The sequence below is a fragment of the Meles meles genome, chromosome 11, assembly GCF_922984935.1.
Source record: "Meles meles chromosome 11, mMelMel3.1 paternal haplotype, whole genome shotgun sequence".
NCBI lineage: Eukaryota > Metazoa > Chordata > Mammalia > Carnivora > Mustelidae > Meles > Meles meles.
The window spans coordinates 27,782,335-27,802,260 of record NC_060076.1 but is presented as its reverse complement, the minus strand read 5'-3'; the positions used below and the strand labels follow the sequence as shown (position 1 = coordinate 27,802,260).

General features: G+C 36.7%; 2 protein-coding genes across 2 annotated transcripts; both read right to left on the bottom strand.

Moving 5' to 3' along the window:
- Window positions 1-434: 434 nt before the first annotated feature.
- Window positions 435-1,394, bottom strand: LOC123952554 (olfactory receptor 13F1-like). The gene has a single exon (XM_046021828.1). The coding sequence runs from the start codon at window positions 1,392-1,394 to the stop codon at window positions 435-437; it is 960 nt and encodes a 319-aa protein (XP_045877784.1).
- Window positions 1,395-15,955: 14,561 nt separating this feature from the next.
- LOC123953186 (olfactory receptor 13C2) lies at window positions 15,956-16,912 on the bottom strand. Its single transcript, XM_046023201.1, has one exon. The coding sequence runs from the start codon at window positions 16,910-16,912 to the stop codon at window positions 15,956-15,958; it is 957 nt and encodes a 318-aa protein (XP_045879157.1).
- Window positions 16,913-19,926: the final 3,014 nt, after the last annotated feature.

The following is a 19,926-nucleotide window of genomic DNA, read 5'->3' as shown; positions in this document are numbered from 1 at the left end:
AAGTTACATTTACACTCTGTAACCTAAAACAAAAATTGAAGTTTGTCATCATGAGACCTATTTGCATAAGATTTCAGATATGCTTATGTAAGAGCTACCTACATTATTTTAGTTTCAGTAGTCAGTCAAGGAGAAAACTTAGGAAATCACACATCTCATTTAAAATGAGTGTCTTCCTGGATGGTACAGTCAGTTGAGCATCTAACTTTTGGTTTCAGAGCAGATCATGATCTTACGGTCATGAGATCGAGCCCCATGTTGGGTTCTGTACTGTGTGGACTCTGCTTAAGATTCTCTTTCCCTCTGTCTCCCACTCATGCTCTCTCTCTAAAATAAATAAATAAATATTTTTAAAAAATTAGTGTCCTCCCCCATTATCCCAATGTTCTTTGTGTATTAACCACTAAAACACCTCAGGTTAATGTTTATTGATATTATTTGCTACTGGGGATTAAAAAAGCACAAAGAGAGTTCCTAATCAGCAATTTTTTCACAGCTGCTTTTACCTCTTTGTTCCGTAGACTATAGATGATGGGATTCAACATGGGGGTTAATCCAGCATATACCAAAGCTATAAATTTATCTATTTCCTGTGAATCTACAGCGGAGGGCTTCAGATACATGAAGAGAGCTGTCCCATAGAACAAAACCACCACAGTCAAGTGGGCTGCACATGTTGAAAAGGCTTTGCTTCGACCATCCACTGAGCTGATTCTTAGGATGTTGGAGAGAATGAATGCATAAGATATACAAATGAGGAGCATCGGCATAGGAAGAAGGAGGACGCTGATCACCAGCATGATTAACTGCACCCTGGAAGTGTCTACACAAACTAGTTTCAACACAGCCAGAATTTCACAAGTGAAATGATTGATGATGCTCTTTCCACAGAGAGACTGATGCAGCACGGACATTGTTTCCACCAGGGCGGTGAGGCAGCCTTTCACCCAGGAGCCAGCTGCAATCTGCACACAGACACTCTTGTTCATGATGATGGGGTACCTCAGGGGTTTGCAGATGGCCACATACCGGTCATACGCCATCATGGACAGGAGCACACACTCAGTGGAGCCCATGGCAAGAGAAAAGTACATCTGAATGGCACATCCTGAGAATGAGATAGTGTTTTTTCCTGAAACAAAGTTTGCTAGCATTGGAGTGAGAGCAGAAGAGGTGTACCAGATGTCTAAAAAGGAGAGGTTGCTGAGGAAGAAGTACATGGGTTTGTGTAGATGGGAATCCAGGACAGTGATGGAGATCAGAATTACATTACCCAGCAGGGTGATCAGGTACATCAGCAAGGACAGCACAAATACAATGATCTCAACTTTGGGGTAGTGGGAAAATCCCAGAAAAATAAAATTTGAAATGACTGTTAAGTTTGCCTTCACCATTTTATTCCTCTTTGTTTATCTGCAGTAGTGAATAAAAATATACATTGTATCTATTATAAAAATTACATTCTACCAACTTTCCAGGGTTGTTTGGTAGGGGTACTTTAAAAGAATCACTATTCTGGCAATAGCACATTAGTTATTCATTCATTCATTCATTCATTCATTCAACATTTATTGAGTATACTACAAGTCACTGAAGATCTAGACTTGAATTATATAAAAGCTGTTCTCGGGCAAGTCCCAATAGAGTATCACATATTCAAGTAAATAAATAATTACAAGAACATGATGTAAGTATGCCCTAGGGCACTAGGAGAACACAGAGAGTAAGAATCCAAACTCTGTGCTGGGGATGCTGCGCAGTGACCTATTTTGATACTTATTTTAATCAAAAAATGCATTAGATTTAATTGAGGTAAGGACCACAGGAGATTTGCTGGGGAAACAAAAAATTTTTGTAAAAGCCACACGGAGAAAGGATTTAGGTGCATTTCATAAACCTGCTAATTGTATAATATAACAGATGAATATGCTGTAACTAAGGAATATAAATAGAAGATAAACATGTATCCGACCACTATAGTACCACCTGATTTCCATCTTCATGAAAGCATGGAATAATCCTGAACCCAAACTTAGAAACAAAATAATTTTCAAAGTTGAGTATTTTATACCGCAATTCGAATTACTTGTGATCTGTCTCACAACTGGTCACATATGGAGATGTGTTTAAAAACCACTGTCCGACAAGTGGCGTTCAAAGGAAATCAATCACAAGTATTCAAGCCTCATATCCTCATCATTATCTACTTCTCCCTATTTCTCATCTCCCAACACTCCCTCCACACTCTGGTCTGAAACAACGAGCATGTAGCTCCTCATACTTACATGCTGTTTTTTTATTTTTATGTCTTTAATCAACAGTTTATCTCCATGGAGTAGCCTTTCTCCCCAGCTCCAATCTTGTCTTCCATGAGCATTTATCCAGTCATCAAAACTGTATGCCACTGTCTCAAGTACAGCTTCCTTCTTTGTACATACTTAGAATACTCAAGTATATTACAGCAAACTGTAGCCAGATAGGCACATCCCAATTGCTCCCACCCCTGCTAGGAGGAAATTCTCAAGAGCTTGTTCCCCCATTATACTAGCAAGGTAATAACTCACATTTAAATTTTTAATAACACACCACTGTCTTGAACTTGGAAAGTTTTTGATACATATTCAAATAAGTACATTTTCCTAAAGTTCTCCATGTCAACATAAAAGCCTAAACATTTTTCAACTTGTCATTTATATCTGGACTCTTATCTTAACATTAAAGAAACTTGTTAATTTAAGAAACAAAAATGATGAGCTCTTAGCTTTAAATGTTTGATGCAGAGTGAGGGAGGTGGGAAGGTGATGACCACTTGTACTCTTAGAAGAGCTTGTAATGCTTCCCAAACAATCATCCTCTGTAGGGTTTTAGAGCACTGTCTCTAAATATGAGAGTTGGACTCTATATCCAGCCATGCTTCTTATCAGCACACACAATTAGATAAATCACTTGGCTTCTTTGAAACTCAGTTGTCTAATCTATACCAGGAGGATGATAATTCCAAATTAACTTGTTTTAAACTTTCCCTCCACCACCCCAATTTCATGAGAATCACAAAGAGTTTATCATTTCATGGTCTCCCTGCTTTCCAGAACCACAGTTGCCTGTATGCTGGCCGAGTGCTGGTTCACACTGCCTCAGATAAAAAAAAAAAAAATTAGTGCCTTCTTTATAATCTATTGGAATTTCAACCCCAACCATGGACTAATATGAAACACTTTACTGAGTATTTCCAGAAAGGTTAACGCTACACATTTTTGCTGTTTTGTCCACTTTGGTCAACACACACCACCACTTCTACTGAGGATTTCTCGATTGTTTTTCCCCAACCAGCACCCAATTTTCTTGCTCTAGCCTGGCTCCTCTTGCCTTTCTTTTCTTTCTTTACCACTCTCTTGCCCTCTCTCTCATAAATAAAACAAGGACGTCTCTTTTTCTCATGCAGATTGAGTCCACACTCATTCCCTTGTCTCATATCCTGTTAAGAGTCGCACCTATCTTAAGTCATTTTATTGAGATACTTTCTTTAAAATGATTTCCGATCCCAGTGCTAAGATAATTAAATGATTTCTAACAAACTCATCTCTTCCTAAATGTCAGAGCCAGAACAGACTCAAGAGTTCTAATCCAATCCTCTTATTTTAAAGTTGATGGATGCTTGAAGCCGTTTAATGACTTATCTAAGGTAAATGAGAAAACTGAAAGCATAAAGCCAAAAGTCCTATCCCATATTCAGGACTCATTTCAACTCTATTTTTCCTACCAACTAGTACTTCTTTTTAGAGTAAATATCTCTATTCTGGTTTCCTGGCCTGGCTGAGACCCATTAATACATTTTATAAATCTGAGGATACAGAAAGAGATGGATAATGTCCACGCTCATATACCTTAGCACATGTGATAAGCATCTCCTTTTTGATTAATGCATGCTTCAATATTTAAAGATGATCTCCAGCATGGTCTTTCTTGTGAATCTTGGGTGCAGTGCTCAAAAAAGTAAAAGAATCTGATTTTTGTAATTAGGACGATATTCCATGATAAACTATATTAGAGTGAGTTGTATAGAGGTATTTTTATTCAGACAATCGCAATGAAAAAGGATATGGATGGTCTTGGTTTGCAAATAATCAACTCAAATCTTGCCTGATTCACAAGTTCTCAACATATGAGCTTTTGTTAATTAAAAGTATCAAAATAGTTTCTTAAGAAAAATAACAACATAAAAATTTGTTCTGCAAAAATCACCACCTATGATCTGTTCCCCAGAACTTCCAAAGGGTTACCCCTGGATCTAAGACTATTAAAGCTTCCATTGCTATTAGGGACTTACCAACTCCCTTAACAATTTAGTGTTGTCATTCTGAAACATAAAGAAGTTAAGAAACTTTCTGGTTCTCTAGGGTATGCCTCTCCAAGTTTCATTAACTAATTGGGAACCAAAAAAAAAAAAAAATTAAAAAGGTTGGAAAATTTTAAATTATTTCAAGTTATTGAAATAATATTGGGTTGAGCAGCTGTCAAAGCAAAACTGGAGGAGACTATTTGCCTATTCCTTCTGCAGACTGCCCTTGAATGACACAGCAAACATTGCAAATAAGAATTATAGAAATGCCTGCCTATATGGCCTCAGCTTGTAAAGTGATGGATTTATTTTCAGAAATCTCTCCCAAATATTTCAGTTATCTGAGAAAAAGAAGATAAAACATCCTTACTGACCTTTTAAATGGCCACAAAGAGAGAGCACTGATCAATCAAATAATTTATACCTATCAAATGCCCTTGAATAGGCAAAGTTTCTAGCACAGTGTTTATGATTTAATAAAGATTATATAGTAATCTTTGAAGGAATAGTGCATTGGAAAGAATACTAGACTTAAATAGTTGGGGATTAAACCTCAGTTCAACTATTGATTAGTTAAGTAATCTTATACAATTGTGGTATATTAATTGCATTAATGACCCCAATTCTTCACTCTGATTTTAGCCCTACACATGTGACTTGATTTGATCATAGAGCATTAGCAAATATAATGCAAGCAGACACTTGTAAAGCACTTGCATAATTAGGTTAGTCTTCTCTTTTCCATCTCTGCTACTATCATGAAAATATGACCAAATTAGCCAACGGGAGGATAAAATGAACATTAAACAGAACTGAGTTGCTTCAGTTGCATACAGCCAAGGCTGCCCTATGTGAGCCAGCAGTCATGCAATCTCCAACAAATGAGTGAGTCCAAAAACAATCAATAAACCAACTCACAGCTGATTTGAGATATAAAGATAATCTAGTTGGGATCACCTGGCTCCAGGTGTCTCATAGACTTTAGTAAATGCTTACTTTATTATGTCACTGAGATTTTATGATTGTTTATTATGCTATATCATTGTAGCAATGTGAGACTGATGGAGCAATAAGTGGTCATTGCCTATCCAACACCCACTCACCCGGTCTTTATCGTTCTTGAAAGAATCATAAATTTATTCATTTGTCTCCTCCATTTTTATCCAATAGGAAAATATCCTGGTAAGCCCAAGCCTCCTACCTTACTTTCTAGAAGCTTTACATTTTTACCTTTCATACTGAGATACACAATACATCTAGAGTTAAACTTTGTGTATGGTATGAGACAAGGGCAAGATTTATTTTTTACTATGTGCACACTATTTGACTCAACATAATTTTATTGAAAAGCTCCCTGTCTTACTGCGGCATCATTTTTGACATAAACTAATTGACCATATATGTCTGGATCTGTTTTGAGCTTCTTGATTTGTTCCGTTAGTCTATTTTTTCTATCTTTGTACCAATATTGCACTGTCTTGTTAGCTATAGCTCTGTAGTAAGACTTGATTTTGGCCCTCTAAACGATTTCTTCTTTATGGGTGGATTGGCTGGTGTTGGCACCATGTATGTTAGCATCTGCTTTACAATTTTCACAATATACCTGCTGGAGTTTGGGTTCGGATTGCCTTGAACCTACATTTCAATTTAGAGAGAATTGATATCTTTATACTATTTCATCTTCTAATCCATTAATTTAGGTCTTTTTAAATTTCTCTCAATAATGTATTGATTCTTCCTGTATAAGTGTCTTACACATAGTATATTAGATTTGTTCATATATTTTTATATTATTGATGCTATTATAAATTTTGCTTTAAACTCTTTTTTTTTTTTTTACTTTCTCGTTATTGCTATGTAGTGACTATTTTATCCCAAATTCATATTTAGCAATATTGGTAAATTCACTTTTCTATACTATTTTTTAAAAATTTAATGGAGTAGAGTTCACATTAAATTCACTTACTAATTCCAATAGTTTATAGACCATTTGAGTATTCTATATACATATAGTGTCATTCATAAATAATGGTAGATTTGTTTTCATTATTCATATCATATATCATTAGTTTTAGTACTGATTACGAATTCTAGTACTATTAAAATGTTACATTCAGGAGCTGAGAAAAATAAGGCAAAATGAGAGAATTTTATTTGAAAAATGTATTGGTCCTTAAAGATGGCTGTGGACTATTTAAAACTAGGTTTTGATTACTTAAAAATTAAGATTCCTGGGGTGCCTGGGTGGCTCAGTGGGTTAAAGCCTCTGCCTTCGGTTTAGGTCACGATCCAGGGTCCTGGGATTGAGCACCGCATTGGGCTCTCTGGTTAGCGGGGAGCCTGCTCCCTTCTCTCTCTCTCTCTCTCTCTCTATCTCTCTGTCTGCCTCCCTGCCTACTTGTGATCTCTGTCTGTCAAATAAATTTTTTAAAAAATAAGATTCCTCCTATAACACAGATTACATAAGACATAAAATATTTCTAGTTCTAAATACTATAACAAATATAAAGTTCATTTCCTTACTACAGGGTATCAATGAGCTCCCGGGAATCCTGTGAAATGTATTTCTAATGATTTTAGTGAGACTGAACAAAAGAGAACAAAAGTAAGTTAAAAAAAAAAAAAAGGTTAGGGCGCCTGGGTGGCTCAGTGGGTTAAGCCTCTGCCTCTGACTCAGGTCATGATCTCAGGGTCCTGGGATTGAGCCCCACATTGGGCTCTCTGCTCAGCTGGGAGCCTGCTTCCCCCTCTCTCTGGCTACTTGTGATCTCTCTCTCTGTCAAATAAATAAATAAAATCTTAAAAAAAAATAAAAACCTTTAGGGGCACCTGGGTGGCTCAGAGGGTTAAGCCTCTGCCTTCAACTCAGGTCCTGGGATCAAGCCCCACACTGGGCTCTCTGCTCAGCAGGGAGCCTGCTCCCCCCCCACCTCTGCCTGCTTCTCTGCCTACTTGTGGTGTCTCTCTCTGTCAAATAAATAAATACAATCTTTAAAAAAAAAACTGTCACTTTGTGATGCCTAATACATGTAAAGCAAATAAATTTCAAAGTAAATTGTGGAAAATATCATTATAATAGAGTATCTGTGTAGATCTTATCTAGTCAGTAGACCTGCAATATGAGCAGATTCTGGGACAGAATTACTTGTGTCCAGGTGATAGAGACACAGGAATTCACTAGAAAGTTCCACATATTTCACCTCAGACCAGGGTCAACTGTCCTGATTATTCTATATCCCAAGCTACTTTCTGCCTGGGGTCCAGTTAATGGGCCCTCACACAGTGCTTATTTAAAAACTTAAGGTGAAAAAAACATACCTGAAGATAAAGCTATTTCCAGAAAAGATGAGAAACTGCTCTGATCTGTACTTGTTGATATATTGTTGTTAATGATAGACTGGCATGCCTTCTACCTGAATCCAAATATCTAAAAATGAGCACACCTATACTTCTCAATAAATATGGATATTAAATTATTAAACATTCTACCGTTAAGCAACCTAGATGAAATGGATGCATTCCTGGAAAATTACAAACTCCCAAAATTGAACCAGGAAGAAATTGACAACCTGAACAGACTGATATCTAGTAACGAGATTGAAGCAGTGATCAAAAACCTCCCAAAAAACAAGAGCCCAGGACCTGATGGATTCCCTGGGGAATTCTACCAAACTTTCAAAGAAGAAATAACACCAATTCTCCTGAAGCTGTTCCAAAAAATTGAAGCAGAAGGAAAACTTCCAGACTCTTTTTATGAAGCCAGCATTACCCTGATCTCCAAACCAGGCAAAGACCCTACCAAAAAGGAGAATTTCAGACCAATATCACTGATGAATATGGATGCAAAGATTCTCAACAGGATCCTAGCAAACAGGATCCAGCAGCACATTAAAAAGATTATCCACCATGACCAGGTGGGATTCATCCCTGGGTTGCAAGGTTGGTTCAACATTTGCAAATCAATCAGTGTTATAGAACAAATCAATAAGAGAAGAGAGAAGAACCACATGGTCCTCTCAATTGATGCAGAAAAAGCATGTGACAAAATCCAGCATCTGTTCCTGATGAAAATGCTTCAAAGTATAGGGAAAGAGGGAACATTCCTGAACTTCAGAAAATCTACCTATGAAAGACTCACAGCAAATATCATCCTCAATGGGAAAAAGCTCACAGCCTTCCCGTTGAGATCAGGAACACGACAAGGATGCCCACTCTCACCACTCTTGTTCAACATAGTATTAGAAGTTCCAGCAACGGCAATCAGACAACAAAGAGAAATAAAAGGTATCCAAATTGGCAAGGAAGAAGTCAAACTCTCTCTCTTCACAGATGACATAATTCTTTATATGGAAAACCCCAAAGACTCCACCCCCAAACTTCTAGAACTCATACAGCAATTCAGTAACGTGGCAGGATACAAAGTCAATGTACAGAAATCAGTGGCTTTCTTATACACTAACAATGAAAATACAGAAAGGGAAATTAGAGAATCAATTCCATTTACTATAGCACCAAGAACCATAAGATACCTGGGAATAAACCTAACCAAAGAGGTAAAGGACCTGTACTCGAGGAACTACAGAACACTCATGAAAGAAATTGAAGAAGACACAAAAAGATGGAAGACTGTTCCATGCTCTTGGATTGGAAGAATAAACATTGTTAAAATGTCTATACTGCCTAGAGCAATCAATACTTTTAATGCCATTCCGATCAAAATTCCACCGATATTTTTCAAAGAGCTGGAGCAAATAATCCTAAAATTTGTATGGAATCAGAAGAGACCCCGAATTGCTAAGGAAATGTTGAAAAACAAAAACAACACTGGTGGCATCACGTTACCCAATTTCAAGCTTTACTACAAAGCTGTGATCACCAAGACAGCGTGGTACTGGCATAAAAACAGACACATTGACCCGTGGAACAGAGTGGAGAGCCCAGATATGGACCCTCAACTCTATGGTCAAATAATCTTCGACAAAACAGGAAAAAATATTCAATGGAAAAAAGACAGTCTCTTCAATAAATGGTGCTGGGAAAACTGGACAGCGATATGTAGAAGAATGAAACTCGACCATTCTCTTACACCGTACACAAAGATAAACTCGAATGGATAAAAGACCTCAACATGAGACAGGAATCTATCAGAATCCTAGAGGAGAACATAGGCAGTAACCTCTTCGATATCAGCCACAGCAACTTCTTTCAAGATATGTCTCCAAAGGCCAAGGAAACAAAAGCAAAAATGAACTTTTGGGACTTCATCAAGATCAAAAGCTTCTGCACAGCAAAGAAAACAGTCAACAAAACAAAAAGGCAACCCACGGAATGGGAGAAGATATTTGCAAATGACAGTACAGACAGAAGGTTGATATCCAGGATCTATAAAGAACTTCTCAAACTCAACACACACAAAACAGATAATCATATCAAAAAATGGGCACGTTTTGCATGGAGCACTGGGTGTTGTGCAAAAAGAATGAATACTGTTACGCTGAAAAAATTAATAAAAGGGGGAAAAAAAAAAAAAAAAAAAAAAAAAAATTTGACCGGAAAAAAAAAAAAAAAAAAAAAAATGGGCAGAAGATATGAACAGACACTTCTCCAATGAAGACATACAAATGGCTATCAGACACATGAAAAAATGTTCATCATCACTAGCCATCAGGGAGATTCAAATTAAAACAACATTGAGATACCACCTGACACCAGTTAGAACGGCCAAAATTAGCAAGACAGGAAACAACGTGTGTTGGAGAGGATGTGGAGAAAGGGGAACCCTCTTGCACTGTTGGTGGAAATGCAAGTTAGTGCAGCCACTTTGGAGAACAGTGTGGAGATTCCTGAAGAAATTAAGAATAGAGCTTCCCTATGACCCTGCAGTTGCACTGCTGGGTATTTACCCCAAAGATACAGATGTAGTGAAAAGAAGGGCCATCTGTACCCCAATGTTTATTGCAGCAATGGCTATGGTCGCCAAACTGTGGAAAGAACCAAGATGCCCTTCAACAGATGAATGGATAAGGAAGATGTGGTCCATATACACAATGGAGTATTATGCCTCCATCAGAAAGGACGAATACCCAACTTTTGTAGCAACATGGACGGGACTGGAAGAAATTATGCTGAGCGAAATAAGTCAAGCAGAGAGAGTCAGTATCACATGGTCTCACTTATTTGTGGAGCATAACAAATAAAATGGAGGACATGGGGAGATGGAGAGGAGAGGGAGTTGAGGGAAACTGGAAGAGGAGATGAACCATGAGAGACTATGGACTCTGAAAAACAACCTGAGTGTTTTGAAGGGGCAGGGGGGTGGAAGGTTGAGGAACCAGGTGGTGGGTAATAGGGAGGGCACGTACTGCATGGAGCACCGGGTGTGATGCCAAAACAATGAACACTGTTATGCTGTAAATAAACAAATAAAAAAAAAAACATTCTACCAAAATTGCAGTAGCAATTTGCAATTGGAATTCTCAACTGCAACAACAGCTAAATGCTTAACATATTTATGTTTCAGACCAATATGAGTATCAAGCAAGCTATAGACACAAATCTACATCTGTCCAAAGTAATCTTCTTTTTTGACACATGGGGAAATTTGGCCAGAAAAAAATTTGTTTACTTGTAGCTTTAGTTGATCTTCCCTCAGCATTCATTTCATGTACAGGACATGGTTTCCTCTAGTCTCAAGGTAACCTAAAAAAGACAATCAATATCCCATTCACAGAAACTTGAGAAACTTCTTATCCTTCTGAAGTCAAGATATTCATGGATGTGATAACTCAAGATTATATTAAATAAGTACATTTTCCCTGGCTTATAAAAATCCCATAAATTCATTTTCCCCAATCTAATGGTAAGCAGAAAGTATGACTTTTAATGTCAGTCTTTTCAGAATCATGGCAAACACACCTTGACATTTTCAATCTACCTCAGAGTTTATAGAATCACAAATGACATCTCATTTTTGAAGATTCCAAATCATTTTCCATTAAAATAACAGGAAAATCTTTCACGGACTTAAAGGCCATTAGCAAGAGGAATATCAAGGATGTCTTATTTAAAAAAAAAATGTCTCTAGGGGTGCCTGGGTGGCTCAGTAGGTTAAGCATCTGTCTTCAGCTCCGGTCATGATCCCAGGACCCAGGGGTTGAGCAGGGCTCCTTGCTCCACACAGGGAGCCTTTTTCTTCCTCTTCCTCTCCCTCGACTGCCACTCTCCCTGCTTGTGCTCTTTCTCTCTGTCAAACAAATAAAATCTTAAAAAAAGAAATGTCTCAACTATCATATGATCTCCCTGATATGAGGAAGTGGGGATGCAATGGGGTGGGGGGGTTGGGGGATAGGAAAAGAATAAATGAAACAAGATGGAATCGGGAGGGAGACAAAGCATAAGAGACTCTTGATGTCACAAAACAAACTGAGGGTGGCCAGTGGGGAGGGGCATAGGGAGATGGTGGTTGGGTTATGGACATTGAGGAGGGTATGTGCTATGGTGAGTGCTGTGAAGTGTGTAAACCTGGCGATTCACAGACCTTACCCCTGGGGCTAATAATATAGTATATGTTTATAAAAAATTCTAAAAAATTAAGAGAAATGTCTCTAAGCAATGAGAGGTACAAATAGAACAAATGAAAACCCATGTATAAATGTATGACCATCAAGCAATTTTATGTTAAAAGAACTATTGAGGGGCGCCTGGGTGGCTCAGTGGGTTAGGCCGCTGCCTTCGGCTTGGGTCGTGATCTGGGTCCTGGGATCAAGTCCCACATCTGGCTCTCTGCTCAGCGGAGAGCCTGCTTCCCTTCCTCTCTCTCTCTGCCTGCCTCTCTTGTGATTTCTCTCTGTCAAATAAATAAATAAAATCTTTAAAAAAAAAAGAACTATTGAATCTTTAGCAATGATGTTGAATAGGGAAGTATATGAAATTTTTCCTATTTTCCTATAGATATTACTCCATTATATTTTAATACTTAATGCTAAAGATAAGTAACAGGGCAAAGTTTAAAAGGTTTAGAAGATTTCCCACACATTTCTAACCTCATAAGAGGCAAAGCCAATAAGAGTGATCTGATGAAAAAGCTAATGGTCCAGTAGGAAAACACAAAGTTGCTTTGTTTTGGACACTCATTTTTGTTATTCAGTGATCACATATCATTTTAGATGAATTGGTTGCCAGTCCCTCCATAATAAAAATGAAAAGGGCAAACATTTTTTATAAATACATGATAAGACTTTTATTATCCTAACAAGGAGTTACCAGAAATAATAATCATTCTAGAGAATTACTGTCTAAAAGGAAGTCCACAATCCAGATAAAGTTGTATGGGTGGATATTAAGCAATTTTTCAGTGACAACTGAAGTCTAATGGTGTATCTCCAAATATGATGAAAGAACCACCCATTTAATTTGAAGAGTCCTTGGGAATTATCTCCCATGTGCTATTGTGTGTTCACCTTGTCTACCTCAGGACGCAGCCATCAAAATGTTATGATCCGCTATTCCTATCACTTCCCTGGAATCTGATGGTCCTGCTGCTTCTAATAGGTCCTACTTTTAGGGTGTTCGTATATTAGGTCATCTAAACTAGGCTACTTGGCAATGAAAGGGGGAATTATTACTAATTACATCAGGGAAACTGGTGTTAAGTAGACTAGTTCTGAGCAAATAGAGATATCTGGTCATCATTTAAAGGTTGGTTTTATTAGGGCCATCATGCTCCAAAGACACAAGATGTTTCATGGCAGCGGGCGGAGGAGGGGGGGGCAGGAAAGCAGGCAATATGTTCTGTTTGTGCCCTGGCCTATAGCAACTACTTAAGCTTTGGTCCGAACTAGATGTCTTCCAAAGTCCAGATCTAAATTCATGGTGTTGGGCTGCAGAAACAATCTCTGGGCAGATATGATACTTTTCTGGGACTCAGAGTGATAATAAATTAAAGATATAATTCTAATCTGAGACACAGTGGGCCCTATTAACATAACAGGAGACAAGGGATGAAGGAAAAAGTTGGGTGATATGGAATCTTTATGGAAGCTCATGGTGGAGGGTAGGAACAGTGAAATCTGAAGTCTAATTAGAGGTTTTCTTTTTTCCTTTTCTACAGTGTCATTCCTTTATATCTTCCTCAAACTTTCAGTTAGTAAAAAGAAGCCCAGAGCTAGCTATAGTTCAGTGAATGACGAGAATATACATCCATGCGTGAGAAGAAACAAACTGGACAAAGAACTGCATCAACATTGATGACAACAAAGAACAGGTAGAAATGACTGGCCCTGAAGCCAAAATAGTGGTGTGGAACAAGAGATTAGCCACAAGCAGTAGTCTCTAAACTCTCATTCAGTCACCCTTCAGCTATTCTATCTCCCTCCGAATGGCACATTATTCTCTCCTAAGAAAGTCAGCTAAGTTAAAAAATTGCTAGTCTCCTCTTCTCAAAGAAGGGTTGATCTGCAATATGGTGGTTCCACTTTCTGGGCAGCTTCAGAATGACCAGGTCTAAATTCAACAATCCAACCATGAATCAACCTTGACCCCATTTTTCAAAATCTCTGATTCCATTTTTTTTTAAGTCTTACTTGGATAAACCGGGTTCTAGCTACCTGCTTATTGAGAATCATGATGAAAGAAGGTAATGCAAAGGAGTGACACAAAAAATAATATATATGAACTTTCTGGAAAGAAATTCCCAAGAACTCCACCTTAGGAATAAATATATTTGATGTGTATCAGACTGTGAACCTGTTACATAAAACCTCTACTGTAGTTTGTCAATCAAATATTCACGACCTCCTTGGGAATGCTGACAGCTTGTGGTTTGAGAATAATGCTGTTGGCTTTATGTACCGGAGAAATTGAAAACATTTTATCCCCCATATAGTTTCAGAAAGTTTCTTCCTTTCAGAAAGAAAGAAGTCACTTAAGTCTTAGGTCTTTTTGTTGTTGTTAGTTAGATATAGGGTGTGGTTCTCTCATATTTCTTGAGAAATATTCTCCGAAAATAATTAGGAAGATAACTAAAAGATTCAAAGAGACAGAGATAGAAGAGCATGACAGGGCACGTGGGTGGCTCAGTGGGTTAAAGCCTCTGCCTTTGGCTCAGGTCGTGATCTCAGGGTCCCGGGATCGAGCCCTGCATTAGGCTCTTTGCTCAGCGGCGAGCCTGCTTCCCCCCTCTCTCTGCCTGCCTCTCTGCCTACTTGTGATCTCTATCAAATAAATAAAAAAAGAAGTAGCATGACAATGAAATAAAGTAGTCATTTCTCTTTGTGGTGTGGTGTCCTATATAATGCTCACTGCTGCCTCTTTCTGAACTGTAAGGGGAAAATAAATCTCTACCTTACAATTAAAAGTAAACATAAGATTTAAAAACATTAAAGGATAAAATAGAAAACCAAGAATATTTTAAAATCTAAATAAAAATTAATACTTAAATAATGTGGGGTTTTAAGCAGCATTTTAAAACTAAAGCAATTAAACAAAAGAATAAAACTAATTAACTTAATACCTTAAAGTGTTCTGAAATTATAAAAGACACATAAACTAAATTACTTAAATTTTTAAATAAAAAAATTCTGAGGATAATATGATAGCAGGAAAGAAAAAAGATGAAATACTGAATAGTAAAATCTAACACTATTTAAAGATTGCAATTCAGATTAAGAAAAATAAAATGATAAAAAGTAAATATTTTTTAAAGCTGAAGGTTACCATAACAGAACAAAGAAATAAAAATCCCAGATAAAAATCATATGTAAGAAACATCTAAAGGTAGACCCACCATTCCCTAGTTCACAGAATTCCTTTTGGATCAGCAACGTACTTCATGGTTAGAGAACCAATGGGACAAAGGAAAAGATACAACTCTACTTTTATCTGTGGATAGTTCACTCAGAAGTTATTTACTTTTTAATTTTCAAGTGGCTTCAAAAATTAGGTATTAGGTTCCCAAGTCCAAAGCAGTCAAGTCCATGTATCAGAAGATCTTTGGGGAAAAGTTTGTCAAAGTAGATATGTTGAAAGCAGAAAATAATAATAACTTAATGCCTCATAGGTGGAAGTAAACAAAAATTTTTAAAAATATAATACTATTCTAGAACCAAAAGGTTTAACAGTATACAGCTACATAGACAGAGGAGAATCAGCATTACATATCTGAATAGACTCCAAGTAAATCAGTTTCTTCTAGTAATCACAGTACTCTAAATTCTTAATTTTAACTGAGCTTTAAACATCTGAAACCAATTTTCATTTTGTCTTATAAAGAAAGGAAGAAAGTATGAAATTGGTTTTGGAAATATGTTATTTAAAGACATTTTAAAGATTTTAATACAAGCTTAGCTTTTTCCTGTCTAGAAATCTCTCTCATTATTACACAACCCCTCTACTTGCCCTTAAAATTAAGCTCTTCGACAACAAGAACAAGAACAAACTACAAACACTGACCCCTAAAACAAGGACATTTATTCACTTATTTTCATTAAGACTGCACCTAAGGAATACTTGAGAGCTTTGAGAGACGAGTTTGACATAGCAGCAAGAACCTGTTCGGCTCTTCGGTTTCTCTAATTGTTTCCACATTGCAATTATAAAAATTACCAGTCCCTTTCCCATTTACTTGTTAAACACATTTCTTCTCAGTAGGTGTTTAACTGCATCCTTCACATCCTTGTTCCGAAGACTGTAGATTAAAGGATTCATCATGGGAGTAATAACCCCATAGAACATAGATATAAGTTTGTCAGTAGCATCCAAGTCATCTGAATTAAGTGTCTCTGTAGACTTGGGCTTCATGTACATGAAGAGAATGGTTCCATAGAATATTATCACCACAGTCAGGTGGGCTGAGCAGGTGGAGAAGACTTTGCTTCTCCCCTCAGAAGAGCGAATTTTGAGGATGCTGACAATGATTAATGTATAAGAGATAATGATTAATAACAGTGGTGTCAATATAAACAATGTTGTGGCCACAAGCATGATGAACTCATTGCCTGAGATGTCGGCACAGGCCAGTTTCATGACAGCCAGAATTTCACAGGAGAAGTGATTGATGACGTTATTCCTACAGAAAGGCAATCGTACTACAAACACAGTTTGTACTGCAGAGTTGATGACTCCTATGATCCAGGACCCAGCTGCCATGGGCACAAAGGAATCCTTGCTCATGATGACAGGATATCTTAGGGGGTTGCAGATAGCCACATACCGGTCAAAGGCCATCATGCCCAGGAGCACACACTCTGTTGTCCCCATGGCCAAGCCAAGGAACATCTGCACCGCACAGCCAGAGAAGGAGATGGTCTTTCTCTCTGAGAGGAAGCTCACCAGCGTGGAGGGAATGGAGGTGGTGGTGTAACAGATGTCCAAGAAGGAGAGGTTCCCCAGGAAGAAATACATAGGGGTGTGAAGGTGGGAGTCCAAGATGCTGATTAAAACAAGAGTGCCATTGCCCAGAAGGATGACAACATACATTATCAAGATGAGCACAAAAAAGAATAGCTCAAGCCTTGGGTAACCAGAAAGCCCCTTTAAGAAGAATTCTACCAGAATGGTTTGATTTTCCCATTCCATTTCACTGTTTCTGTTTCTACCTGTAAGACATTAGCATTTTTTAAAACAAAATATGTGACTCATTATGACTACTTTCAAATGTGTACCAGTTTATAAGTACCATACTCCCAGAGAGGAAAAAGAAATTTTAAAGGAAAAAGAGAAAGAAAAAAAAACAAAAAAAGAAGTAAATAAAAGTGAACCCAAGAGAGGTAAGATATGAATAAAGAGGAGGGTGGGAGAGGAAACTTACATGTTTTTAGCCACACGCAATGTGGCATGTAATTTCCTTAATCTCATCACAGTGCTAAGAGAAGCTATCATCATCGACAGTCTACAGATAGGTAAACTAGCTTGTAAATATTAAATAAACTTGACTAGAAGTAAATATAAAGCACAACTAGGTAAGATTCAAACCTAACTAAGTCTTCCTTGCTAAAGCCTGGGCTTTTTGCCATATTTATCATCTCACACGTAAACTACAGCTTATAGTAAAAATTAACATTGTATTATGTGTAACTGAACAATAAACCATATTTACTGAATACAAAGCACCACACAATAAACCAATGATCTTGTCACTCCTTGAAATTATAATGTTATGTTTACCATCTGCCTTGCACAATAGCATGTAAACTTGATAAATGTAGGTACTCTTGTTTACATCGATAGTCCCAGTACCCACAATAAAGTGGAATCAGAGACAGTTGTTCAAAAATATTTGTTGGATAAAGAAACAAAATGAAAGACAAAATCATGACTAACATTTCTCACTCTGTGTCAATCCTCTATTAGTTGTTTGCTTTGTGCATTACCTATTTAGTCTGAAAAGCAAACCTATTAGGCAATTACTGTGATCAGCCTCATCATCTTTAATAATAGAGGAGGAAAATAAAGCACAGAAAAGTCAAGTAACTTGCCTAAAGTCATATAGCTAAATAAACAGTAGAACTAAGAGTTAAACCCCAGCTGTATGGCTGCGTAGAATAAATTCTTAATTTTTCAATCTGCAGAGAACTTGGCTCAAAGACTAGAACACATTTTAATCTAATTAACAGTACTCATGTTTCAAAAGAAATATCAGACTAAGAAAAGGTGACTGTTAGAAAGAAGCAAGACTTCAATATAGTGATTTGAGAGAAGTTCGTTTTGATACTTGGTATTTTCCTACAAATGTGTTGTCATAGAGTTGCATTTGATCCTTACAATCTGTGATTTCCCTTGTGAGAAGTTCTATTTTCTTTTTCATTACTATCCTTAAGTGATTTTTTTTCTATTTTAGTCTCACAAAGGGTTTTCCTGTATCATAGGTCTTCTCAGAAAAAGGAGAGGGGGGCTTTTGGATCGATATATCCTTTCCGCTTTTTTTCTTGTCTTATCAACAAGTTTTGTTTGTAAATTTTTAAAGGTTATTTGGAATTTTCTAATTTCATGAAATAAGAACTCAATTCCTTAATATTTCCTCTCTCTTCTCTATTTCTAGCTCTATTAATGCCCTTAAAATACTTAGTTTTCTTAAAAACTTAGATTTCGACATGAAATGTTCTTTTCATTGGGTTCTAGATAATTTTTTTCTTTCCTTTTCCTCTTCAAGCCAACAGCTATCCAGGTGTGTTTTCTCTGCACACCTAGTCATTGGATATTTGTGTTTGATTTTTCTTATTTTTTTACAGTTTTTATTATAAGATAACATAACATGAAATTCTCTCGTTATGGAGAGTTTGGCAGTCAATTACTTGATCCATGTTGTAAATACTAACAAAAAATTTTTATTCTCTTGGGGAAAGATATATCATTTTATATAGATACAGAATACATGCATACATGTATACATATAATCAAGTTTATTTAAATGTGTTATTCAAATCTGTAAATTATTATTTTGTCATCTATATTGAATTGATTCTATATAAATATCTGTAAGCACGCTCTGCCCCATATAGCTAGGATTTTTATAATATGCCTAGCTACTGTGTTGTTTATAGCTGATAATTTTATAAATTGTCAATATTATTACTTGACCTGTCTTTATCATGTTTTGTACTTTAAATTCCACTTTTATAATTTGCTATTACATTCCTGCCTTCTCTTAGTTTGCTTTTGCCTGCTCTTGTGCATCCCTTTATTTTCAACTTTTCTTTCTCACTTTGTTGCGTATACTACCTATAAGTAACATATATCTGGGTTTAAATTTGATTCTGGAACACTGAAAAGAAATTTAAAAAATAAATGAAAATTTAAAAAAATTTTTTTCAATCTCCTTTTCAGTCTCTGTCTTTCATGACAGCATCCAGTCCATTCACTTTAAAAATACAATTATTGGGGTGCCTGGGTGGCTCAGTGGGTTAAAGCCTCTGCCTTCAGCTCAGGTCATGATTCCAGGGTCCTGAGATCGAGCACTGCATTGGGCTCTCTGCTCAGTGGGGAGCCTGCTTCCCCCTCTCTCTCTGCCTGCCTCTCTGTCTACTTGTGACCTCTGTCTGTCAAATAAATAAATAAAATCTTTTAAAAAATAATAAATAATAAAAATAAAAATACAATTATTAATGTACTTCATTACTTTCTTTCCATACACATAATTTTTATTATTTACTTATTTTGCATTACTGCATTCTCTTTTTTTCTAGTTCCTTATTTTCATTGGTTAAGGTGTCATCACTTTTGGCATTCTGTATGTAGCTACCTTCTCTTTCACCATGCTCACAATTTGACTTATAGGAACCAACCTTTTGCTCATAAAATTAACTATTTTTTCCACTAGAGTGTTGTCTAATATTTATCCCTCAAACACTAAATGAAGACAGAACTGTATGAATACTTTTATTCCTCCATCTCTATCCTCAAATTCACAAATGTCAGTGAGATAATGTAGAAGTGTTTATAATTTCCTTACAACGCATCTTTTTGAGAGTTCTTTATCAGCTCTTACAATTACATATTTGGATAGTCTTTATCAATTTATTTACCTCTCTATATCTCTACTCATTGATCACCATTGGTTCTTCTCTCTTCTCTTTCTCTTCTATTCTGAATCT